The 27,106-nt window shown below is 49.4% G+C and overlaps 1 protein-coding gene across 4 annotated transcripts in view; it reads right to left on the bottom strand.

The window, feature by feature from the left end:
- GPSM1 (G protein signaling modulator 1) overlaps positions 1 to 25,035 on the bottom strand; it is a 147,533-nt gene extending 122,498 nt beyond the window's left edge. For 3 of the 4 annotated variants that reach the window (XM_054007263.1, XM_054007264.1, XM_054007267.1), the window contains exon 1: positions 2,477 to 2,601. In XM_054007263.1, the coding sequence (XP_053863238.1) occupies positions 2,477 to 2,586 (110 nt within the window). In that variant the 5' untranslated portion in view covers positions 2,587 to 2,601. Of the gene's footprint in view, positions 1 to 2,476; positions 2,602 to 24,833 lie in introns of those variants that run through there. The other variant, XM_054007265.1, reaches the window with a different exon arrangement.
- Between the last annotated feature and the right edge of the window lie 2,071 nt (positions 25,036 to 27,106).

The raw sequence follows: 27,106 nt of genomic DNA, 5'->3' as shown, positions 1-27,106 counted from the left end.
TTTAATTTGTAAGCCCATAAATTGAAATGTGGCAAGGTTCCCGACAGAAGACTCAGCCACTGTCTTGCAGCGGGACAGTAAATGGGCAAGACCAGAATTATGCTGTTTTGCTGACCCAATAGAAACGGTCGATTTTTGCAAACCCACTGCCTGTTTAATGCTACTTTGCAAAGCCCATATTGCATAGCCACTAGTTGAACGGCAAATCCTGGCACTCTCGTGCAACACGGTTTCAGTTCTTGCAGAAAAGCAGCATGTGATGTAACTAGGGGGATTCTCAAGCATTTTTCTCAAGACCTTTTGGCATCAGTAAGGTTTTACCCTTAGGCCTCGTCTACAGTGGGGATTTTGCAGCTACGCTGAGATATCTGCTCTGATGGAAAGCTCTAGTGTCCATGTGCCGCACTAGCACGCAAAGATAAAATGGTGGCAAGTCACCTTTTACACCAGTGCAGGGCTCCTACATGAGGGGATTTGCACTGGGACAGTGAAGGCATAGCATCACTGGTGCAAAATTCCCTAGGGTAGATAATCACAGTTCTAAAGGACTGGGCTTGGAGACCAGAGCTTGGTATCTTTACACAAGCCTGCAAAAATAGGCTCGGTCCTGCATTTCCACAAGTAACAGTCCCAGGGCCATGGGCATCGATTTTTTTTTCCTGGGGAGTCTTCCAGGGCCCAGTGAGAACCCTAAGTAACCCTATTACTCTCCTAAACCCCAAAATCATGTGCCAGGCCCCCAGAATTATGATTTTAAGACAATCCTGAGATTTAAAAAAAATGATTTGGGTGTCTTTTTATTTCCCTTCTGGTGTTTACATTTTTAGGGGGTGTGTTTTCAAGGTTTCTTCACAAGCAGAAACTTACTTTCCTTTTAAATGCAAGTTTCTCATGTAAATCACCTGACTCCAGGAACTGAGACTTCAAGAAAAACACCAAATATGGTGAGAACTAACCACTCTGTCTCCCTTCCCGCATCTAGGATAGCTAGGATTTCCCTCCGACCTCAGTAATGCCTCTCCTTAATCTGCTACAATGGCTATTATGCAATGGCAGACACTCCCTCCCCTTTCAGGGATTGAACATGCGGCCTTCCACAAATGCCTCTGGCCCAGGGAGTGGTAGATCGTGAAAATAATCTAAATGGCCTGTAAAAAAATGGAGAGATCTAAAGCCAGATTGGGGATGCCAACAACTGAATATTGCTCTGGGGTCATATATCAGAATGAAGACCGCCTGGACTGGACATTTCATAGCTATAGTTCACTGTTACCAACGCGGCTAAAAAGTGCATTAACTGGAGATCATTCCCGAGAGCTTTCCTAAGATTGCTAGTGCAAATGCTGTGGTCACCTCAGGATTTGACAGGGCTCCAAATAAAAGGAATATTAAGGCTGCTCCTAACAATAAATCTTTAATCCTGCTCTTCAGAAGAGCAAATGGACAGTGACAGAGCAGTCGAGCAGCAAAGGATCCTCTCTAATGCAGGTGGTTGTTAAGTAGGAACACACATGCTGTACGTAATAACACTCAGCTGTGTGTCTAAGCAGTAGCCATGTCTGCTCTTTATTATACGCTGTACCATGTTGCTTTAGAACAAGGATTCATCTTTTCCAATCAAGTCCCAATTCAAACTGGGTCCGAAGGCTCTCTCTCACTCTCAATTTTGTCTATTTCTTTTCCCATCTCCCTGCAGCTGCGTGATGCCCTGGGCATGACAGAAGCGGCGTATGGTTCAAACCCCAGGTTTAATAATCATTGTTAATTACCTGCCTGCCAGAAGCACTCTCAGCGGCTGCAGTGGTCATGGGTTTGCAAGAATGGATCTCAAAGACACTTCCACAAAGCTATTTTACATAAGCTCCCCGCTATAAAACTCCCATGGAGAATTACAATGGTTTCATACAGAATGCAGCCTTTTTTACAGGACTTAAAGCACTGGCCTATACCCCTTACTCCAAGGCTGGTTCATATAGGGCAGGGGTTCTCAGACTTTTGTACTGGTGACCCCTTTCACACAGCAAGCCTCTGAGTGCGACCCTCCTTATACATTAAAAACCCTTTTAAATAAATTTAATACCATTATAAATGCAGGAGGCAAAGCGGGGTTTGGGGTGGAGGCTGACAGTTCGCGACCCCCCATGTAATAACCTCGCGACCCCCTGAGGGGTCCCGACCCCCAGTTTGAGAACCCCTAATATATAGGGTGGATTTGGCAGCCTAGATTAAATAACTGCATGAAGCCAGGAGGGATCCTTTTATAACCACTCCTGAATAGATAATTTCTCCAGATATCTCTGCCCCTATGCAGACGTACATATCAAACAGAGGAAGACCTCTACGAGCAGCCCGCGTGGGTGGACGGGGAGAAGATATGAAAGACACAGAACAAAAGCAGGCTTCACTCTGAAATACACCTGAGGCACCCAGATAAAAGTGACGCCAAGAACAAGACGGGTGACACCAACGTCCTTACCTTAGCCTGTACGGTCTGTGGGCAGGGGAAGCTGGCAACACACAGGAACGACAGAACTTCCATAAGGATTTAGCGCGCTGGAGGAGCCTGTCTAGCTTAATCCAGGGCATTTTGGAAAGGCTGGATTCACAAACAGCCTCTACTACGAGCAGGCTGCCGGGAGCCTTTGAAGAGCAGTTACACCCTCAACAACACTCACCGCTTTAATTGGTACATTTAAAAAAAAAAAAAATCTGATCACATGTTTTGAGCTGTTACTTTTTTTTTTTTTAAATGCATCCCCAACTGTGTGCGAAGCTAGCCCCAGGCAGCCAGCTACCGTAGAGAGAGCTGACAGCTTTGACAGATGACTCAGTGTTTGTTTAGAATCAGGTTTGCACAGCGTCTTCTTTCTGCCCCCATCCTAGCTCCCGAGAGGAAATGAATTTTGGCCACTGCCTTCTCTCTGGGTGGGTTTTGGATTCGCAGCAACCTCTGTTCATCTGGAATAGCTCCACTGATTTCAATGGTGTTACTCTGGGGTCTGTAGCGATCAGAATCTGACCTGGGTGCTTTACATTTCTGCTTCATTGAAACAGGACAGTGTCTTGGTCAGTGGCCAGGGGAAAGGAAACTTGATGGGACTCTACCCAAGCTCCACCCACAATCCCAAGTATTGTGGGTGCAGCATCTTTTCCTTTCCCCTGGCCACTGACCAAGACACTATTCTGCAGTGTTGGTGTAGACATGTTGGTCCCAGGCTATTAGAGAGACAAGCTGGGTGAGATGCGAGCTTCTATTCTCTTTCACCAACAGCAGTTGGTCCATTTTTCGAGCAGCTCCAGTCCTTAGATATTCATTAGCTGCTGGGCCACACAATTTGCCTTCAGTTTTTTTGGGGAACTAATTTTGAACAAGCCACCAGAATCATGCCTACAGTATTTGCAAGCACATCCATTTGCGTTCCCCTCTGGCATAAGCAATAGGAGGCAAGATAATGTCCCCCTGAGTAGGCCTTTAACTAGCAAAGCATTTAAATGCATGCATAAATCAATGAACTACTCATATGTTTAAAATTAAGCATGCCTTTTGGTGGATTGGACCCTTAGTGAAGGACACCACTGCAAAGCATGCAGACCACAGCCCGAAGTCCTGGAGCCTTCAAATCACACTTGTGCTGCAGCAAAGTAGTGTCTTATAATTAAAAAAAAAAAAAAAAAAAGCTACACCGAAACTCAGTTTCTGCTCCATCTGTGTTTACAGCATGGAACACCACCTTCTTAAGCCATGAGATGACTGCTCATTGGCTTGCTAGGCCAATTCCCCCTTATCTCATCCAGCTCTGACAGACCCATTTGGCAAATGGGATAGAGAACTTGCCTTCTATATGATGCTAATTCCACATTGATCTTCAGAGTGTCATCAGCTGCTTTGGCAACAACGGATTATATTCCTGCTTTCGTGCTACACAACTTGTGCTCAGTAAACAAATAACATCTGATAGCCTCCTGTATTTTATAGTCAGATACAATCCCCAAAACAATTCCCTGCTCATCTCTAAAATGTGCCTCTGTGCCAGAGGCTTACTGGAAAATAAATGACTGTTTCCTGATGCTGAATCAGCTGCGATATGACAGGTTATACACACCACAGACATCCTACCCAGCTCTAGGAGTAGGTTTGATGTGGGCAATACATTTTCATGACAGATGGTGACAAGCACACAGTCAACGTTGGCAGGAATGGCTGCCAGCTCGGTTGCTCTTACAGGAACCAACAAATTTCCATCCCTACCAGCCCATAGTTGCTCACTCCATCAGCTTTACTGGCCCCTTATTCTGCCTGTTATTCAGCCAACTCTGAAGCCTGCACTATAGGGCACTTTCAACAGGCCACTTCTGTCTTTAGAGACTACAATCCCCCAGGCTGCCAGGCCAATTCTGTTAGAACTTAAAGGCCAACTCTCAGTAGTCCCTGGTTACTGAAGGCCTTATTTTCACTGCTAACAATGGTGATATTTTATCTCAGGGCAACTAAAGCAGGTGAGCTATCCTGAGGTAAAAACACACTGAGGACAAGGCACTTCAGTGTTATCATGAGGTAAATTAGACAAAGTCAACACTCTGCTCCTGTCTGGAGTTGGTCTCACCTAGTGTACCTCATGGTAAAACTGAAGCACCTTATCCCTAGTGTATTTTTGCCTTAGGATAATAGGACACAAGGACCTCTTGATGTCGACTGCCAGAAGGCACAGGAGTACATACGGGTACCAGGATCCCTGGGGGTTCACCAGAAGAATGGCACGTAAGGTCACACCTGTCATCATAATCATTGTGAGATAGATGTATGGAAAATATGTGAGGCGTGATGCATATATGCTGGAAATTATGTTCTCTAGGCCTTGTAATTAAAGGCAGGTCACTCAAAGGTAGCGTGGCTGGAGATAAAACTTCCGCAGACAGCAGGCAGGAGACCCTTATCCCCCTGGTAGACCACTGCATATTGTGTGTCTCACAATAGAAGTCTATCAGCATACTAAGTCAAATGCTAATGAAGAGTTTACAGAGACTTCAGATGGAAATTAACAGGAAAAGGTGAGCAGAAGGCAGAAGAAACCTTATTTGCAAGTGAAGATCAAAGGTCTGGTCTATCTATTCAGGGGTGCAGAGAAACACCCTAGCATCCTTCAGCCTGTGAAGACCAGCTGCCAGCGGGCTAGATGTTATGAAAGGGGGACCTGGGCCGTTCTGTCGGAAAACACTGGGAAAGGGACTTGGGGTAAGCTATGCTGTAGGAGACAAGGGAATGGCTAGTGTGTTATGTTTAGGCTCTAGAAAGCATGTTATGATTTTCTTTTATAGGGAATGCTCCAGAGGGATGTCTGTGGGGTTGGTGTGTGCCTGTCACTAACCTGTACCGAGAGGAGGATGCCTGGTAGGCAGTGGTTGAGTTCCCAGAGGATGGTGAGGCAGGGAGCTGATCGCCAGCAGACACAGACAAGATTCACGCTAAGGGCAGGCGGGAGCAAGATGCCTCACAACCCTGGGAAGCGTGCCATAGGTTGCCTACCCCTGGTGTAGACATTGCGTTGCTTACATCGACTGTTATTGGCTTTCAGGCGCTATCCCACAATGCCCCCACACTGACAGTACAACTGATACAAGCGCTCCTGGTGAGGACGCACACCGCCGACACAAGGAGCAAAATGTGGACACGCACAAGCGATGTCATTATTGTGGTGGCTGTACACCTAAGTTAGGGCAACTTCATTTTGTAGTTTAGACCTGGCCTAAATCAGAGAGATGGTGACTAGCATAAAGAAGAACAGGAGTACTTGTGGCACCTTAGAGACTAACAAATTTATTAGAGCATAAGCTTTCGTGGACTACAGCCCACTTCTTCGGATGCATGTTAGCCCCACCCAGCTGCAATCCAATGGAATGGCATCCGCAGATGCAGTGGGGTTACCGTAGGCAGGCTGCCCAGTGCCTATGCTCGAAGCCATCAGAGAAAGGATCCCAGTGCGGTGGCCTGGTAAAGCTGGACAGTTGGCATGGCTGAAGCAGAAAACCTGGTAACCAGAAACCTGCTGCAGCCACTCAATGGGGGCAAAGCTGGAGGACTGTAACGTTGTCCCATGAGGCAGCTATTTAACAATACTAAAAGCTGCTTCATTGCACAAAGGAATTAGGAACTGCATTTCCTCTGTTCCCCACATTTCACAATAGCACACTGTGAACAGCTGCCAACCAAACGCTCCAGCAAAACTGGCTGCCTCTAGTTAGCTCTTATTTGATTATAGGCCCCAAGAGTGGTTTTCTACCAGGAAACGGCTTATTTTTTAAAATTAACTGCTGACTACTTGGAGCCTGCAAGATGGATGAGCGTGGAGTGACGTGGGGCTCTGGGCACTCTCATTACCGAGAGTGGTTCCCATTCTCTCTGATGAGCTTAGACCTGGATTTAGGTGTTTAATGGCGACCAGATGTTGTGTGAATGCTAATCGGGCCTTTCACTCCAATCTCTTTTCATTTCCCTTGTGTGTATGCGGGTTGAATTGTTCCTACCACATCTGTAGGGCAGCTCTCACAAACTGTGGCCAATGATACAGACTGCAGCGGCGTGTGCACACACACACTCACATACACACACACTCTTTGTTGGGGCGGCCAGCCACAGACCATATGGTTCTCTTGAGCTCCCCAGAGTGACTATTCAGCCTGGGCAATCTAAGGTTACTGCCCAGGTCTCCCGAAGTCTTGGCCTGAACTCCCCAGTCATGGAAGGGACTGGTGACTACACTATAAGGTCAAGAGAAGCTTTGGGTGCAGCTGATTTTAAACTTATCAGTTCCCAGCTTCCTTCTAAACAACCTTTCCCCGGTGATCAGAAAGAACAACATGAATATTGTGACATGGAGCAATATGAGGATTTGCACCATGCCACTGTATTGGAAAGCACTAAAATAGGAAACCAAGCTAAGGGGGAAATTCTCCTTTCAATGCACATCTCATCCTCGGAGGGAGGAAGGGCGTGCACAGAAGAATGAACTGGGACTCAAAAGAGCTGGGTTATAAGCCCAATCCTGCCACCAACTTACTGTTTGACCCTGGACAAGACACTCAGCCCCTCTGTGTTTCATTCCCCCAGCCCCTCCCCTCCCCCCCCCCACAGTAAAAATGGAGATAATGCTTCCCGGGGGGATGTGAGGATATAGCCAGTAATGTTGGCAAACTGCTTTGATATCCTAGTAGGACAATGTCTGCTGGTCAGTATGGGGATAGGTACACTTAATGAACCTAGAGAGAGAGATACGAATTGGCAAGGTTTAGCTCTCATTGGCATGACTGAGGATTCCATGGGTGGAACGAATGCAGAATACACAGAGATTTGCAGGGTCGATCACAGAGAATTTTGCCCTGAGGTCATTTGTTCTCATGAGGTTCCATGCCATGGAGTACAGGAAATTGTAATAATTCATTACAAAATCTGCCTCAGAAGCTACAGCAGCAGCCAAAACCTCCAACAGGCCACACTGAACTAATACTGAGAAATAGGGTTGCCAATTTTGGTTGGACGTATTCCTGGAGGTTTCATCACGAAACAATCTTTAATTAAAGATTAATCTTTAATTCCTGGAGACTCCAGGATAATCCCGGAGAGTTGGCAATCCTACTGAGAAAAGACAGCCTTTGAAGGATCCGCCAAAGAGCAAACGTGGTGCTGTGGGGTTTAGAGAAATGTAGGAGAAGTCTGGAAAAAGCCAAAGAAATGTAGATTACCCTCCAAACACAGGGCAGTTCACTACAGGAAAAGCTCTGTATTACCTGCAAATAACCACAAGTCAGCACATCATCTTAATGTGTGACAGAATTTCACTGACACTATGATTTGGAACATACAGGGACCATCTGGCCGTGTGCATGAGCTTCATCTCAGAACCTATTATTCTTAATTACTTGTATTGCAGTAGCATTTACATACCCCAGCTGAGATCAGAGCCCCATTGTGGTAGGCACTCTAAAATCAAATAGTGACAGGTTTCAGAGCGGTCGCCGTGTTAGTCTGTATCAGCAAAAACAATGGAGTCGTCCTTGTGGCACCTTAGAGACTAAAAAATTTATTTGGGCATAAATTAGCCCATGAAAGCTTGTGCCCAAATAAATTTGTTAGTCTCTAAGGTGCCACAAGGACTCCTCGTTGTTGTTTTTTAAATCAAATAGTAATAGCGAGACTCTGCCCTGAAGAATTTACAGACTAACAGACAAGACAAAGTATGGGAGAGGAAATAGCGAGGTGAAGTGACTGGCCCAAGGTCACATTGCATGTCAGTGGCGCAGCCAAGAACAGACCATGTCTCCTGAGTCCCGACCCAGCGCTCTATCCCACACCCACTCTCTGAAACAAACTCTGAAGTGATCAGGCTACACTCAGAGCCGGTTCAACTCGATGTCTCACTCCATGGGCAGGCACATAGGGGGGAAGGCAGTGTTAGGCCCCCAGCACAGAAAACAGGCAGTTTCGCTCAATACAAGGGGTTTTCAAAGCCACTTCCCATGATGGGAGCTGAGCCTTGATTTTCTGCTGATCGGAAAGCGTGCCGCAAACCTATCAAGTGATTGTGCCAAATCAGAGCCACACACCTTAAAAGAGACGGCAGGCCAAAAAGTCTGCTCTTGGAAGGGAGACATTGGAGCTGCCGCAGTAAGGTCAGAGTCTGTGCTCCTACCCTGGAGCCCAGGTCGCACAGGGTACGTCTGCCCAGCAAGCAGAAACCCACTGCAGCAAGCCGTGCTACGTCATTCAATTGCGGGCTCCAGCGCCCGAGCCTAAACGTCTACACAGCTCATCTCAGCGACCCGGGCTCCGAGACTCACTGCTATGGGTTTCTGCTTGCCAAGCAGATGTACCCACATCCAGGGGTTATTTTATAAAAAGTGATTTTACAAATCCCTCATATTAATGGAAACGTTTTTAGTATTTTGTTTAAAGGCCCTTGTGTAGTGGTTTTGTTTGGATTCAGACATCCCTCTGCAGTATGCGCAACACAGATGCTACCGCGCTGGGCTGGTGCGTGAGAACCAGAGCATGAAATCTGACTAGCTTGGGTGAGCAAAGTGCAAAGAGAAAAGACAGAATGTAACTGGTGAAAAGCCAACTCCAGGTCTGGAATTCCTTCAGGTTTAACAGCCTATGGTGTTTTTAACACAGGGCAGGACACTAAGCTTTCTAAGTGCAGCATAGTGTGTATCCTGGCTTCTTTCACTGCTGGAAAGGAAAGACCAACATTCCCAGCTCAGACAACCGCAAAGTAAGATTCTGGCAGCTAAAGGTGGCTTGCGATTGAAAGGAGATTTTTTGTAGGTGGCAGGCTGGCAACATCCCATGATTATTTTAATGCTGCTGGGCCTGTGTTGAGGTACTAATTAGGTGCTATGGTGCATAGCCATCCTTTTATTTACATTGAAATAAATACATAAAATAGGGAAAACAACTGGAAAGCTGTATCTAGGACTTGATTCTGCAAATGCTCCCTCCCTCCCACATTGACTTCAGTGGGACTATGGTCAGTATTAGGTGCTTGCAGGACTGTGCTTTTAAACTATATATTAGGACAGGAACGGGCACATGGAGAGTTCACAGCCTTGCACTTTAAAGGCTCACTTCTAAAAAATGTCCAAATCTGCCTGACTCCCTGGCCTGTTCTGCTGCAGGTTCTTTTCCCAGCCCGGTCATTTCTTGCACAGAAATGATGGTTAAGCACAGGGTTGCGTCCCCCTCGCTCTGTCTTGCTTTATAGCTGCCACTGCGAGTAGACAAAAAAGGATTGGCAGAGGACACTATGAAATGGGTGTGGAGACAGCTATCCCTCTGTCTTTCTGGGAAAGTATTTTCATAACCATTGACTCAGTACTCAGCACTTACTCTTCCTTCAGAGGCAGTACTGAGCCAACGGACCACATGGCACAGGGGGTTCTGTGCTGCTGGAAGCAGAGAACAACCGTGACATCAAACATTTCACACAAGTAGGGCTAGTAACCCTAGGGTTACCATATTTTGTGCCTCCAAAAGGAGGACACTCCACGGGGCCCTGGCCCCGCCCCCAGCCCCGCCCCCTCCCCGCCCCAACTCCGCCCCCTCCCCAAAGTCTCCGCCCCCTCCCCTGCTTCCCGCGAACATTTAATTCGCGGGAAGCCTGGGCAGGTAAGGAGGGTGTGGGGGGAGGAGGTGCGGCCCAGGCTGGCCCCCCCGGCGGCGCCAGCCTGGGTCGGCTCGGGCCCTGGGGTGCCGGCCCTGGCCCCCGGCCGACCACCCCCGGCCCGCCCAGCACTGCCGGCCGGCCCCCGGCGGCCCAGCGCACCCCCCCGGCGGCCCGGCTCCCGGCCCGACCCCCCGGCTCCCGGCCCCGCGGCCCAACGCACCCCCCCCCGGCAGCCCGGCTCCCGGCCCCGGCGGCCCAGCGCACCCCCCCGGCGGCCCGGCCCCGCGGCCCAGCGCACCCCCCCGGCGGCCCGGCCCCGCGGCCCAGCGCACCCCCCCCGGCGGCCCGGCTCCCGGCCCGACCCCCCGGCTCCCGGCCCCGCGGCCCAACGCACCCCCCCGGCCCCGCGCATCCCCCCAGCGGCCCGGCTCCCGGCCCGACCTCCCGGCCCAGCGCACCCCCCCGGCTCCCGGCCCAGCGCACCCCCGCGGCCGCGGCCCCGGCCCGGCGGCCCAGCGCACCCCCCCGGCGGCCCGGCTCGACCCCCCGGCCCCGCGCACCCCCTCGGCGGCCCGACCCCGCGGCTCCGGCCCGGCTCCCGGCCCGGCACTGCGCCCCTGGACCCCGGCCCGGCACCGCGCGCCCGGCACCGCGACCCCGGCCCAGCCCTCCCTCCCGATTTTCCCGGACATGCCCGGCTTTTGGGGATTTCCCCCCGGACGGGGATTTGAGCCCCCAAAAGCCGGACATGTCCGGGAAAATCCGGACGTATGGTAACCCTAAGTAACCCTGGCGTCCTAGGCAAATTCCAGCTGAGAGGCGATTATAAATTGCACTTAAAATTCCCCCTGAAGTTGTATTGGGATTAGTATTTTTCACTCCCTTCCCTAGAATGTTGTGCAATACTGCTGCATGGTGTTAACAACTGCTGTGTTCTACTCCAGAAGTGGTTGCATTTCAGTGATGTCCCCCCCGATTCCCAGTCCTCTTGTCTAACCACTAACACTGGTTCTTTTTATGTCCCTCTCTCACCCTGGCTCAACTGCATTTAACATCAGATAGACATGACGTAAATTTACCAACTGGATTATGTCAGCTTTCTTTAGCTTGTAATGAAAAATAAAATCCTATTTGTACCAGTGGAGACTAAACCGATTAGAAAATCAGATCTGTCAAATAAAATTTAATTACAAATACCTCAGAGGAGGGAAAGCTCAAGACAGTCTATGGGAAGTTTTCCCACTGACAGTATAAAAATAGTCTCGACTTAGAGCCCCACAGACAGCTTTAATGGTCAGGCTGTGCAAAGATACAGGATTTTTGTTTTGTGGCTATGGTCAGCATTTTTATTTTATTTTTTGTACAGGGAAGTGGTTTTGAATTCTGGAAGCTGGGCTGGCTGCTCAAGGCCAGCAGAGCTGGGCAGGCATGAAGTGGGGAAGAAAGATTGCTTAGGCAGCAATCTGGAGTCAAGTTTACTCGTGAGCTATCAGAGCATCAAGAGGTGAACAGATCCTAAGACAGTCCTGCCTCACGAGACTCAGCTGGTGGCTCACTTGTCAGGGCTGAAGATATTGCCGAGTCACCTGAACTGTGTAAAGCAAAACAACCCAATGTTTGAAAAACCCATGAGTTTCATTCTCTCCTCAAGAGGTCTAGGACTGGTCAGGATTGAGATGTCCTGGCTCTGTGAGGTGCAAGGTTGTGAGGTGCAGGGTTGGAATAGCAAGGGGGGGCTGAAGGTCATCCTGAGATCCATTGACAAATCTCTGGGTGGACCCAGATTGACGTAGCCAGGACTGTGGCAGGGGAGCGTTAAGGTGTATGGTTAGAATCGAGAGTAGGGGACAATACAGATGTTGCAGATTAGGATAAAGGTTCATTGGCTGTGTGAGATCCCAAAGTAGACATGGCACAAATGTTGCAGGTCAGACTGACGTGCACCTGCCGAGCTGTCAGCGAGGAACAGGGCATGATGGGTGGAAGGGTTTGAAGTGCAGAGGTTAGGTGCAGGGACCAGAACAAGCAGGGGTTGCACCAGGACATAAGAACGGCCATCCTGGGTCAGACCAATGGTCCATCTAGCCCAGTTAGCCTGTCTTTCAACAGTGGCCAGTGCCAGGTGCTTCAGAGGGAACGAACAGGGCAATTTATCGAGTGATCCATCTCGTCATCCACTCCCAGCTCCTGGCAGTCATAGGGTTCGGGACACCCAGAGCATAGATTGTGTCCCTGACCATGTTGGCTAATAACCTTATTGACAGACCTATTCTCCAGAAACATATCTAATTTTTTTTTTGAGCCCTATTATACTTTTGGCCTTCACAATATCCCCGGGCAACGAGTCACACAGGCTGGCATTGCGTAGTGTGAAGTACTTCCTTGTGTTCGTTTTAAACCTGCCACCTCTTAATGTCATTGGGTGACCCCTGGTTCCTGTGTTATGTGAAGGAGTTAATAACAATTCCTGATTCACTTTCTCCACACCAGTCATGCTTTTATAGACTTCTGTCATATCCCCCCTCAGTCGTCTCTTTTCTAAGCTGAGCAGATCCAGCGTTTTAAATCTCTCCTCATATGGAAGCTGTTTCGTACCCCAGTGGTGTTTGTTGCCCTTCTCTGTTACATTTTCCAATTCTAACATCTCTCTTTTGAGATGGGGTGACCAGAACTGCACGCACTGTTGCAGAATGAGGTATTGGGAGAGCAGAGTGCTGGAGACCCAGACTTAGCGCATCAGACATTCCTGCAGGGCTGGACTAAGATGCAGCAGAGCTGCTGGGGGATGGAGTGGGGGAGGCCGGGCCAAAGACTGGAATAGCTAGAGGGATGGTATGGGGTAGGATGGACGTACATGCACAGAACTATGTGGGGAAAGCTTGCCCAGCGTCAGCCCCCACTAGTTTGGCTCAAGACATGGATATTAGCCTTTCATCCTCACCAGCCTTTCATCCCCCCTTCAAAATAAAAACAATAGAATAAAGTGGTCTTTTGAAATTCTCCACAGATCGTGCTGCAGCAGCAGTTTATAAACACCTCTGACTTTTGTGTTGGCTCACACACTGCTTGTAGAGGATGACTGACAACATTTTTAATGCCGCAGGGGCTGGGAGATATCTCTTGGCTTTAAAATACTGAGCACAATGGGTCCAGCTCACCTGCTTCCTGTTCATTTATCCTACCAAGACCCGCACCCACCAACCCCGATGGAATTATGCATCACTAATTCTCCTGAAATGTGGCTTGCTGGGCAATATCCCTGATCCCGAATACTTTAATGTGCTGCCACTGACAATACCATTGCATATAGGGGCAGCTGCATTGGATTATGCATGTAATACGCCCTAATTCAAACTCAGCCTGGGCATTAAGGAACTACATTTGCAACCAGTAACACACACACACCTCCGCCCCTTTCTCACCACCACACTCTGCTTTTGCGAATTGACTGCTCACTAGCACAGGCTCAAAATGGTCTACAGGGGCCTGCAGGCCCCCAGGGCTCCGTACCCCCAAAGAAATGCCCGGCTCTGTAATATGAGGAGTGAGAGTGAATAAGGATGGTCAAGTTTCAGGGGAGACATAGTTGGCAGGGACACCAGGTGTTCACGAACACAAGCCAGGGCCAGGCTGCTACCCCAAGCTCGAGAGACTCATCACGCTTAATAAAGATCTCTTTTCTACAACTCTGTCTGCCTCGTCACCTATTGCTAATGAATCAGAGCCCATGCAGAGCTTCTCCTTCCCAGGGATGAGAAAGAGCCAAATCCTCTGTGATGTCCATTAGGGGCCTCATTTGCCAACCTAACATGAGACGTATTCAAGTACCACAGGGATGGGCACCAGTGCAGAACCTAAACCAGAGACAAGTCCCAGTCGGCCAGGAACCAACTGGTTTTGGAGCCACAGATTCACCGGGGGAGGGTCCCAGTGCTGGAGGGGCGCGGGACCAGGAGATAAAAGCAGTGAGGATGTGCGTGGGAGCCAGGGGCCTAGCACCCGCTGCCCTTCACCCGCACCGTGAAGGGAAGAGGGCCGTGCTCGTGGCAGGCCCAACCGTGGCAGCTGGGCCCACCAGAGAATCTCTGACATCACTTCATGCCGAGGGCAGAGAAGACCCTCCTCACCCACCCCCAATGCCCTGGCAGTGCCAAGTGGAAACAGCACAATTCCCAGCTATGCAGCCCACTCTCCTAGCGTTTTCCTGGTCTCAGAGGCCTTGTGTGTCCAGCCCAACACCCTCTTGAGCCAAACTCCCTGCAAGGTGCTGAAACGTTCAGGCAAGTGGCTCCTTTTCACTTCTGGTTCTCAGCTAGGCCGGGCAATGCGCCATGGATGGCTCTCCTCGCTGTACCCCATCCAGGGCCAGAAGCACTAGCAGAACGAGCCTGCTCTCCCCAGCAGGGAACAGATTCTTCAGGGGGAAAAGGGCAAGAGAGAAAAGAATCCAACCTCTGTGACCACTTACCCAAGCTGAATTCTCCTCTGTTGAGGCTGACCTCTCTGGCCAGCCCTTACCTGCCCAGGAGCTCCGGCAGGAACATGGAATTTGTATGTACAAAATCCCTAATTCCGGCCAAAGAATGGCAGGGCACAGAACACTTACAGCATTGAAGTTTCCATATAAATCACAGCTGGAGAGATCACACTTTAATGCACAGGTGAGTGATATTCTTTTGAATCCAGGCAGGATCTTCCATTCTGCTGAGCTCCTTTAAAGGCTAATATCTTTCCATTAGCTGGAGTCCATAAAGAGCTTTTCCCAGCTGCACACCACATTGCGCCACTTTTCATTCTGAGGGGACAGAAACTGGTTCTCCAGCCTTATGCCAACATATCCGATCTTCGACCTTTCTGCAGCCGAGTCGAGTGTTGCTCCTGCTGGAGACGCATGCCAAGAAAAGGCAACCCCCAGCTTTTTATTTTAAAGTGCTGGCATAGATCCAAATACGGGAACATTTTCATTGCTACTATACCAAGGATAAGAATTCAAATTAAACTGGCACAGACCATTTCTATCCAGCTTACCCAGGTATTTCTAATGCACCCACCACGGCAGTAGGCTCTGCTATTTGTCATGTAGCAGCCTCATTCTGAAGCTTCACATGGAGGCGTGGGGGTGGGGGTTAATGTTCGTAAAGGAATTTTCAAATGTCTCTTCTGCAGCAAATCAATTTCCCAGCCCTGATAATGGCTTTTCATCCTGTGGCTGTAATAGACGCACACTATCTAATTCCCTTTCTAAAATAAAATTAAGCCAACCCCTAATTGGTTACATCACCCAGGACAACTGCAGAAATTAATTCCATATAGCAAAAGTACCAAGGGCAGATGGAGTGCATGAATATTGCTAAGGAGAATACCAATTAGCACCAAGGCTCTCACCAGCACCCGTCTGCTAGGACAGTGGTTCTCAAACTTATTTGATCTGTGCCCCCTTTCTCTGTGTCTGTAGCAATTTACGCCCCTGCCTCGCCACACAATTACATACCAATGAAAAAAAAATCAACATGCAACTCTCACTAAATATTAAAAACAGTAAGGCATTGATTCAAACACAGCCAACGATCCATTGTAATAAAGAGCACAGGCAAAACTGTAATTGTGGTCAATGCTTACAATTAAATGTGCACACCGCATTGTAGCCAACAGCTTAACATACAGATACCAACGACTTTGTATAATGCTATTCGAGCTTAACACAAATCCACCAAAATGCACGGCACCATTCAGAGTCAAACGCACAGCGCCATCTGAGGACCCGATATGTCTGGAGGAATCAGCGGTGCTAGGGATTCATTGCTGTGGGTAAAATGTGCACAGTATTCCCCCCCCCCAACCCCCCAAGCTCAGAATACATTCCTCCCTCCCCCAGTTTGACACTGCTTCACTGGGAGATTGGCTGCCTACACAGCATGGTCTCAGCCTAAAGGCAATGTCTTTTGGGTATTGCTGACCCCAGCTGGATTTGAACCAGCAATCTAGCGGTAAAAGGCTCCTCCTTGCCGCCCAGACAGCCCAGGCTTTTTAAAAACAAACATTTCCAGTGAAGGCAACATTCCCACTGTCTAGCCAAACCCTTTTCTCAGCACCCAAGTCAATCCCAACTTGGCTGCCAATGATCTCCTCACCTGGGGACCCGTCAGTGCCCCCCGACTTCTCCTTTGCTGACTATGAGCGTGGTTCTTCAGGCCCCTTCCTGGGGGGGCGGGAGGGAGAGCAGAAAGGAGCTACGACAAGGTGGGCAGCACAGCAGTGAACCTCCTGGCAAAAGACCTTCATGTAGCAGGTGATGGAAGTCAAGGCCATCACGTGCAAGGCACGACCAAGCCATGCTGTGCAGCAGAGGAAGCGGCCAGGCGAACGCCGTCATTTCCAAGCCCAGGTCTCCCTGTCCAGTAAGGCTCAGGGATGGCCAATTAAAGTGCCAACATTCATCTCTCCATGAACTGACTTCAGGGGGATGCGCCCAAGCCTCAAAGTCAATTAAGCTTATTTGACTTAGAATCATAGGACTGGAAGGGACCTCGAGAGGTCGTCTAGTCCAGTCCCCTGCACTCACGGCAGGACTCAGTATTATCTAGACCATCCCTGACAGGTGTTTGTCCAACCTGCTCTTAAAAATCCCCAATGAATGAGATTCCACCACCTCCCTGGGCAATTTATTCCAATGCTTAACCAGTCTGACAGTTAGGAAGTTTTTCCTAATGTCCAACTTAAATCGCCCTTGCTGCAATTTAAGCCCATTGCTTCTTGTCCTATCCTCAGAGGTTAAGAAGAACAATTCTGCTCCCTCCTCCTTCTAACAACCCTTTATGTACTTGAAAACTTATGTCCCCTCTCAGTCTTCTCTTCTCCAGTCTAAACAAACCCATTTTTTTCAATCTTCCCTCATAGGTCATGTTTTCCAGACTTTGAATAATTTTTCTTGCTCTTCTCTGGACTTTTCCAACTTGTCCACATCTTTCCTGAAATGTGGCGCCCAGAACTGGACACAATACTCCAGCTGAGGCCTAATCAGCGCGGAGTAGAGCCGAAGAATTACTTCTCGTGTCTTGCTTACAACACTCCTGCTAATACATCCCAAATGATGTTTGCTTTTTTTTTGCAACACAGTGTGACACTGTTGACTTATATTTAGCTTGTGGTCCACTATGACCCCCAGATCCCTTTCCGCAGTACTCCTTTCTAGGCAGTCATTCCCCATTTTAGTGTGTGCAACTGATTGTTCCTTCCTAAATGGAGTATTTTGCATTTGTCCTTATTGAATTTCATCCTATTTACTTCAGACCATTTCTCCAGTTTGTCCAGATCATTTTGAAGTTTAATCCTGTCCTCCCAAGCACTCCCAGCGCGGTATAGTCCGCAAACTTTATAAGTGTAGTCTCTATGCCAATATCTAAATTACCGATGAAGATATTGAACAGAATCGGACCCAGAACCGATCCCTGCGGGACCCCACTCGTTATGTCCTTCCAGCATGACTGTGAACCACTGATAACTACTCTCTGGGAACGATTTTCCAATCAGTTATGCACCCACCTTATAGTAGCTCCATCTAGGTTGTATTTCCCTAGTTTGTTTATGAGAAGGTCATGTGAGACAGTATCAAAAGCCTTACTAAAGTCAAGCTATACCACATCTACTGCTTCCGCCCATCCACAAGGCTTATTACCCTGGCAAAGAAGCTAACAGGTTGGTTTGACTTGAGTTGATAGAAAGGGCAGAGAGAATTGCATAACTCCTAAGCCTGCCACTCCACTCTAAAGTGCTATTTCTGTTCCACCCGTTTGTCGTATCTGCTCTACAATATGAAATATTTTAGGACAAAAAAAAAATGCAGGGATTGCTATTGCTCATGGGAACATAACATAACACGCACAACGTCTGGCATAAGCTGTGTTAGTTAACTGCCAGTCAGCTAAACTGGCACAGGGAATACTGATAGAGCATCTTGATTGGAAGACTAATATAAAGTGTTCTGATGACCTATATACATATATGCATGTCTGTGTGTTTAGGGCAATGCATTTATTATTTGTATTACAGTAGCAACTGGATGCCAAAGCTAAGTGCAGAACCCAATTGTGCTATGGGCTGCACATATACATAGTAAGAGGTGTCTCCAGCCCCAACAAACGTACACTCTAAATAGACAAGAGAGACAAAGGTGGATCTTCATCATCATCCCCCTTTTAAATATGGTGACATTTGAAATACAGTGACTTGCCCAAGATTGCACAGGGAGTCTGTAGCAAAGCCAGGAAACGAACCTACATCTCCTGAGTTCCAGTCCGGTGCCTTAGCCACAAAGCCATCCAGTTGCTTGCAGAATGCCTGCTGCTGTGGGGGAGTGAATGTTCTATTGGCTTCAGTCTGGGACGACCACATTACTCATGAATGCTAAAACTACAAACAAGTTCTGCAAGCCGAACAGATCTCAACAAAACCATTTGCCTAGACCCCTTATTACGCAGCACAGATATTTGAGAAATGTTTGTGTGTGCGATTTTTCAGACCCTTTTTCCTGCCAAGCCAGGCTGTCTTGGTGCCATGAGTTCAACCGCACAGGCCGTAGGTGGAGGCAGAAAAACTATAGCTAATACTATTTTAGAGACGTCTAAAAATGATCTAAAATGGCTTTTCCAAATGTAATAATACAGCAGTTTGAAGGTCTGATATATCAGGGCTAAAAACAAAGGCCTTATATCACAAAAGAGAGGCATTGTCGGCTTTCCAATGGCAAGTCTCATGGTCTACAGCATACCAGACCGTAGACCTGCCAGAGATCTAGGACTAATGTCCTTCAGTCTGCCATGCATGATGGGGGAGATTTTCGCAGTAGAAATACACATTTGGGGAGAAGGAAGAAACATTGGTGGGAAGGAGAGTAACTGTTTGGAATTGCAGAAGTTATCCCAGCAGAGGCGAGGTGAACAGAGTGCAGGGGAGACAGTCCACAGTGCAAAATAAAACTCATTTGTTGTCTGAATCATTGTGGTGCAGTCACTTAACCTTGCAGCGAGTGCCTGCCACTCCGCATGTATAGCTAGCGGCACCAATTCCATCTATTTGCCTGTCCTACCAAATAAGGTGCCTGCCTACTTGCAGTATACCCATCGGTATCTGCCCTGGGAACTTGTGCATGGCCAACCGCCTGGGATCTGCATCAACATTCATTATGCAACCGGAGAGTTTTTCCTTCCCAATGTTACCACTCTAAACACTTAGGCTTGGTACAGCAATTCCAGCCATTTAGTCTACATGTGCAATTTCAAAGGATGCATTTCACCTGAATTCCTTTCCACTTAGACAGAACAATCCAGTCATGTTCTTTTTATCTCTGGTATTTTCTTGAAAAAGCTTCAGTGATGTTTCTCCTACCACTAACCATCAGAAACCTCTCATAGATGGCTCAGAGGATTTGCAGTGAGATATGAAGCTTTTCATCGCTACGCTGCCTATTCAGTTCCAGTCTGGGTTGATACGGGTCGGTGGATTTCAGTCCAGTTCCTAGCTGTCCAAGTAACAAAAGCCACTTGCTAATTTTCACCTCGGTGAGTAATTGCAGCTGAAAAGCCAGTGACTGAACAGAAAAGGGAAAGGAGATGACCATTCTGCATTCACGAGGTGGTTACTATATTTTATTTCAAAAGATAGCAATCTTATCACACAGGTGAAAGTATTTTCTTTTGCTCCCAATTAGACTTCCCCTTCACTACACAAAACACACCACCACACATCCAAAATAATACACAGCCATTTCTTCGAATGCTTGGGAGGTTTGCTTCTCTGAGTGCTGTGTGTCCAAAAAAAGATCTGAATATTTCATGGAGTGTTGCGAGCTCTGGGAGCTATTGAAAAAAAATGCAGCCATATGGATATAGGCTCTTCCCAAGGGAATATCGCCCAGGTGATGGACATACTGTTATATGGTTCTTCTGCCCAACTTGGGCTTTTATTCAAAAAGAAGAAAACCACTGAACTTTTCAGGGCACTCAGAGGCTGGTTTGGGATCTGAATCCTAGACCCCAAATTCTCTGCAGTTATGGGGCCAGAGCAGCGCAGAAGGGGGCAATTTAGGAGTTGGTGCAGATGTGTTGGATGCCCTCCTGGCTGACACAGCAGGGACTGACCCTGGGACCTCCAGGACTATACAGGTGGGGGTTGTAGCAGACTTATATCCACTATGGATTGAGCCCAGAGGGGAAACTAACACCCACTCACAAGATGGCTACACAAGCACCCCCTTAAAAAGCACAGCTCCAGGACTCTGGCAGTCCCATGCAAGGTATGTGTGCGTGTTGGGGGATTGTGCCCTGGTGCCCTTCTCTAGCAGGGGAGGGTGGCCAGGATCTGGTGTAAAGCACTTCAAAGTGGAACTGTTCTGAGCAGAGATGTATTTTTCTAAAACAGGGACGAATAGAACAGCCCTGGCTTCGCTCCCCACACCTCTCTCCCATTTCAGACTCCAGCTTTGTTCAGATTTATGGAGCAAGCAGTCAGGCCCACACCATCTATCATTACCATGACTAGCAGTACAAAGGTGAGTGATTACGCAAGGTCTCTTCAGAAGGGCAGCGCTGCCCAGAAAAGGAAATCTGCATCAACACTCCTGCAGGGCCACAGGGCCACGTTTTCTACCACAGCCAGCCAGAGTCCGACCTGAGCAATGTATGGAGCGCAGCCTCTAATTAAGCCTCATGCCACCTCTGAGGTATGTTTCATTAGTCTCATTTACCAATGGGGAAACTGAGGCACAGAGGAACTGTGACTTGCACAAGGGTCACAGAGCGAGTCCATATCAGCACAGGGAGGGGAGCTCAGGTTCTCCGTGCTGTACTTGGGGATCACAGGTCTTTCCCCCAATGGATTAGTAAATCCATAACACTAGCTCCCTTTCCCCTGTTCTGTTAAAACACTTTCCAAACACTGGCTTCATATGGCCCGATTGTGTCGGTGCAGAACTATCTCAGCTCCTACTGGCTTCGGCAAAATGCAGCCCACGAGTCTATCATCATAGGGCGCCTTCATTAAGAGGAAGAACCAGGATGCTTTGAGGGACACTGATATAATAAATTGCCCGCCCCCCACACAGCTAGGTCAGGTAAATGCTGGATTGACCCTAATGAGCTGGATGCCAGAGGCTGTTCATCCCATGCTCAGGGGAAATTAGGAACATTTCTAAATGCTTTGGGGTCTGTTTGAGTCTTTTCAAACTAGCAGCACTGGGGAGGATGGTCTTTTATCCAAGCCTGCGTGCCAGCTTTGTTCGTTTCTGATCTGAGTGCACCATTAGCTAATGTCCTCTCTGTGTAGGATTGATAATGTGCCCATGATGGGAATTCAGCCTTGCTCTGCTCTCCCAAGAACATGCTGACCTCTCTCACACACAGCCTTATCAAATCTGCAGAATGGCCTGGTAAAGCAGAAGACCTTTAACTTTTGGGGTTTCGGAGGACACCCCCTCAAGGAGGAGTCTGATCCACAGTATCCACCACAAAGCATAATCCAGGATGCCTGGTCACGTTCAGTCCTTGTACAAGCTCTGACATAGCTGACTGTCCCAGCCACCCTCAGTGAGCTTGGAACACAAAAGGCCCAACCACATTCCACAGATCTGAGATGCCCCTGGAAGCCAATGGGAGTTTTGGGTGCACAAAGCAGGTATGTCAGGCACAAAAGGACAGTCTCAAGGCTGCAGCGTGGAGTATTCTCCCAGCAGGGGGAGGGGTACGACATTCAGTCACAGCAGCCGAGGTTTGTGGGAATTTCATAGCCCTTGCAGTCTGAGTTCAAGCAACATCAAAAACTCAGCTGAAGTGGCCAAATTTCATTTGCTGGGGATTTTAGCAGCTCACCTCTTTCCTAAGAGCGGTCTAGATGAATCCACCTGTAAGAGGTGGGGCATCTACCCACCTCTCCTATCCCTCCCTGAAGGAGCAGCACTGCCTGCAGTTCTGGAAACCAGGCAGGGGTGGGCATGTATTAAAGAGTCACAAAACGCCCACTTGGATCTCCATCACAAAAATTATTCGAGTTTATTTAAATTAAAAGGTTTGCAAGAAGTAAGAGCGATTGACTCTACCTGCTTAGAAGGTAGTATACATTGCCACCCCCCCAGCCTAAAACGGGTGTAGGCTAAACCATTAGTTGCAACAGTGTATTCTCTTTTGCAGGAGTGGCCAACCTGTGGCTCCGGAGCCACATGCGGCTCTTCAGAAGTGAATACGCGGCTCCTTGTATAGGCACCGACTCTGGGGCTGGAGCTACAGGTGCCAACTTTCCCATGTGCCGGGGGGTGCTCACTGCTCAACCCCTGGCTCTGCCACAGGCCCTGCCCCCACTGCACCCCTTCCTACCCCCTTCCCTGAGCCTGCCGTGCCCTCGCTTCTCCCGCTCCCGCCCAGAGCCTCCTGCACGCCACGAAACAGCTGATCAGGAGGTGCGGGGAGGGAGGGAGAGATGCTGGGAGCTGATGGGGGGAGTGGGGGGCTGCTGACAATGTGGCTCTTTGGCAATGAACATTGGTAAATTCTGGCTCCTTCTCACGCTCAGGTTGGCCGCCCCTGCTCTTTTGGCTGTTACCAGTAGCTGGTGGTCACTAGGGGAAAAAACAACAACCTAAACAGGCACCTGGTGTTCTATTCAACTCCTAGTCAATAGACTCAGACAAATCACCCTTTAGTTGCTGGGTTCAATTATTGTGTAAAGCATGTATCCAAGAGGAGCCAATGGAAAAACTACCATATTGTGTATGGTTAGAGGGAATTTTTAAAAAAAATTCCAGATATTGCAGAGACTGTGTTCCATTGCTGGAGAGAAACGGAAATGCAGATAATACTGATAGCAACACAGAAATATCTTAAGGTCACAAACTTTCTCCAGCTCACTAGACTTCTGTGATTTGGTTCAAGTAACAGGCAGGACCAGAGCGGGGAAAACACAGCCATTTCCATTTGCACGTGGTTCATGAGAACATTCTCTACTTTTGTGTGTGTGGCATCCATTTTTCGCGTTGAGACTGGGGTTTGGGCAAACCTGCCTCTGCTCTGAATGTGTAATGTAATCAACAGTCCCACCCATGACTGCTTGGTCCAGGCAAAATCTTAGCATGATGCTAAGTAACACAATTAGTTAGTTGCTCTAGGAGCAAGAGAACCAAGGAGAACTACAGGGTCTGTGTGGCCAGCAGCTTCAGTAAAGAATCCCCTAGATGTTAATTACAGCCATGTCATAGCTTTTCTCTACTATGAGGGGCCCAGTATTCTCTCTCCTGCTCTTATCTTTACACTTTCTGTGCCCCCATGAGAGTAACAGCCTCTCACTTCCCACAGGCCAGCACTTCCTCTCCTCTTACAAAACACTCCGGAAAACCCATTTCTAACCAACCCTCCTCCACTTATCTTTGCACCCAGAATCCTCAGTGCATGTTATGAATTGCAGGCCTCCTAGATACCCCTTTTCACCTGAAAAAGACCGTAAGCCACTCAGAGCAGGGCCTACCTTGTTACATGTTTTATAAAGCAGCACTGGTCTATGAAGAATCAAGCATCATACCATTTTTTCACGATTCCCCTCTCAGATGCATTGGTAAACCACACTTGTGGGCCTCCGTCCCTCCCTCTTCAAGAGGATAAGAATCCACTACAGCTGCTGGAGCTGTTCCTTCACCTGGGGGGGGGGGGTGAGGCTACAGCTGGTGAGAACATTTTTCCCCCCAACTAAATGAATTTTTGTCCCACAGCTGAAACATACTGGTTTCAACAAGGTTTTCAAGAGGGACTCCTTAGCTCTGAGGTTAGGGGTCTGGGATAGAGACATTCAAATACCTGAGCAGCGCTGGCCATCCCAGATCGGGCTGAATCAGACATAGCAGGGGCTTGTTCCATAGGAAGGAATTAAACCTCTAAAGTTACCGTGTAAGGGAACCGCCATCCTCCGGCCTGCGGCAGCAGCGGGAACCTGCTGCTTTTAGCAGTCAGGGTCTCTGGTTCAAACCCCCGATGCCCTACTGCACCTGTGTGTGTGTGTGTGTACACACACCCCCTTCTGGACTGGGGCTAGAGAAACCAGTGCCAGGGCGGAGATGCTTCTACCTCCCGCCTGCGCCGGAGCCGGGGAGCTCAAGAGCCGCGTTTGCCGAAAGCCGGCTCCGGTGTTGACGCTGCGGGTTTGCACCCAAGGGCGCAAGCCGAGACACGCTCGGAAGAGAAACCCGGTAAGTGCAGTCGCGTGTGCTCCCCGCCGACCCTTGGGTTTCGCTTTGAACCAGAGCTCCGGGCCGGGCTGCGAAGCCTCCCCGGCAGGCTGTAGCCTACAGGAAACATGTGCCCGCCGGCAGCCAGGCTACCAACCAGGGGCGATTTAGCCCGCCCGGCGGTGCAGCCCGGCCGTGCACAGCTGCATTGGACGGAGCAGCGATTAGCCGGCGGCTGGTCCATGGTCTCTCCAGCTCCGCTCCGGTCAAGCGCAAAGCAGGGGGCCGGCTGGTGAACCGGCGTATGAAACCCTCGCGGCTCGCTAGAGCCGGAGACCTTTTGCTCTGCCCGGCTCGCAGCCAGCGCTTTACTGCCGCCACCAAGGAGCGTGGCGACTCTCTCGGCTCCCTGGCAAGCCCCGGCTCCAGCCCCTGCAGGGTGGGCGCGTTAACCTCGGCAAAGGAAGTCCCCTTACCGCGTGTAGAGTCTCTTGGGGGCAGCACTCGGGATCTCATCCTGGGGAAGAAAAGCCATGAAAAAGGCAGCTCCCGCCTGAAGTCCTTCCCCCGGGAGAATTCGTGGAGCAACAGCAGCAGGAAAAACCAAACAGCGAGCGAGCGGGAGATCCACTTTGCCCCTATAGCGGCTGCCCCGCGATGTAACTGTGAGTATGGCAGCAGCTAGGAAGTGATGTATTTGGGGGGAGGGATAGCTCAGTATAGTGACAATAACTCTCAGGCAGGCCCCTCCCCTGCCCGGTGATGTCAGCCAGAGCTAACAAGTCCAGGGGCTTAAAGGGACTTTATCCTCCTCCCCCCAAACTCTTGATGTCAGCCACGCAGCGTCCCCTGCTCCTGGCAGTTCTCTCCTCTCCATCTGCTGGGCTGCCCTCTCCCCCAAGCACTGAATGCAACAGTTGGCTGGCAGCAGGCTGAGGGCTGGAGGGGGAGCGCGCCAGCTGTTTGGGCTGAGGAAGTGTGATCCTTCCCCGTGGAAAAATCCTGGGTCGTCCAGCCAGGAGAAAAGCCGAAATGTGGATCCGGGAAGGGAGCAATAAGGAAAGCTGCTCTTTCCGGCAGGGCCTGGCCTAACAGAGTCTCACGCCCGCGCTCTGACATGGGCACGCAGCACTCATTCATCGGGCACGTCAAAGGCGAAGCAGCACCCAACACACTGCTTCCCCTTGGAATGAAGGCCACGCACTGGGCACCTTTACTCCTGCTGAGTAGAACCCGGTGCCTTGAGCAGGCCCTTGATTTGAATACTCCAGGAATAAGGAACAGCAGTTTCCCAGGAGCGAGGGATCCAGTAGGATGAGGGACATCACAGTCTGGCCTGTAGCAGGTGATTCACCACCAGCACCACCACCACCTTGTGAATCTTTGTGCCTTTGCTATTTATTGTCAAGCCGTGGAGTTCAGGGTGTTACCCATCAGGTGTCCAAAGATCTATGCGGATTCAACCGAAAGCTGAGCAGAGGCACCCAGCCTACCCATGGCAGCAGTGCTTCTACGGGAGCCAGGCACACACTGCCTGGCTAGCCAGCGTCTCCTCCGCGGGGTACAAGTGCAGAGCCTAAATTAGTCTAGTGCAGAGCCCAACATGTCTGAGATCCTCTACTGATAGCTCATCGCAATTGATTGGCCTCTTACAAGTGGTATGCGTACTTCCACCTTTTCATGGTCTCTGTATGTATAAATATCGTCTGTCTGTGTGTTCCACTCTAGGCATCTGAAGAAGTGGGCTGTAGTCCATGAAAGCTTATGCTCTAATAAATTTGTTAGTCTCTAAGGTGCCACAAGTCCTCCTGTTCTTTTTGAGATCCTCCAGGCCATCCCAAGAGGTACATGGCCTAAACTGTGGCAACTCCATCAGAAACATAAATGGTGGCAGATTCTACCAGCTCTCTCCACTCACATTCACAATGGGGACTCCATGGGCAGAAGGACTCCAGAGACCTGTCCTGCTTGTTACCATTTTTGCACTCTTGGGAAGCAGTTTTATTCCCCTCTAGAGTACGCGAAGATCCTGCTCAATGCAACACGGAACTTCAGAGACCTTGAACAATGTCCCGCTGGCTGAACCGCAGAAACCTCTCACTCCACTCTCTAATTGATTGAGCTTTAAAAACCAAACCAAACCCGAATCCCCACAGTCTAACAATGTGCTTGATTTAGCCGATAAACCAGAGCAGCGAAACCTGAAACCCTCACGCCAAAAACCTCAGCAGCATCATTGTCCTGGGTACACGCCATTCCGCTTGATTCAAGGGAGTGCGCACTGAACCAGGAGGAAAGATACACCCACAGGGCCAGGCTGGAGAGCTGGGAATCACACCGGCCAGTGCTTACTCAGGATTCCACTGAAACTAATGAGACTCTTCATGTGAGCAGCTCTTCATCAGTTGGAGCAAGGACTTCACAGGCTGGCCCTAAGAGATGCCGGGATTCCCAGGGCTTTTGGGATCCTGCCCCCTCTGCTTCTACAGAAGAACTTCGGTGCAAAGAATGAAAAACAGCTGCTGATGCCACTGGCTGCAGCCCTCCCTTACCCACAGGAGACAGAGGGTGCAGTGCCGCATGGGGCCCACAGTGCTAGGTTGGCATTTAACGATTGTGGGCAGCTGGAGTAATCGCCCTGCAGAGGAACAATGCCGGAGCAGGGAGCAAGAGAGAGGAGGATGGAGCCTGACTTCCATTTTGGTTTGGTGCCAGATGAATAGCATTCCCCACTGAGCTGAGCAAACGG

This window comes from Malaclemys terrapin, chromosome 17 (genome assembly GCF_027887155.1).
Source record: "Malaclemys terrapin pileata isolate rMalTer1 chromosome 17, rMalTer1.hap1, whole genome shotgun sequence".
Lineage (NCBI taxonomy): Eukaryota > Metazoa > Chordata > Testudines > Emydidae > Malaclemys > Malaclemys terrapin.
This window is presented reverse-complemented; position numbering and strand designations above follow the sequence as displayed.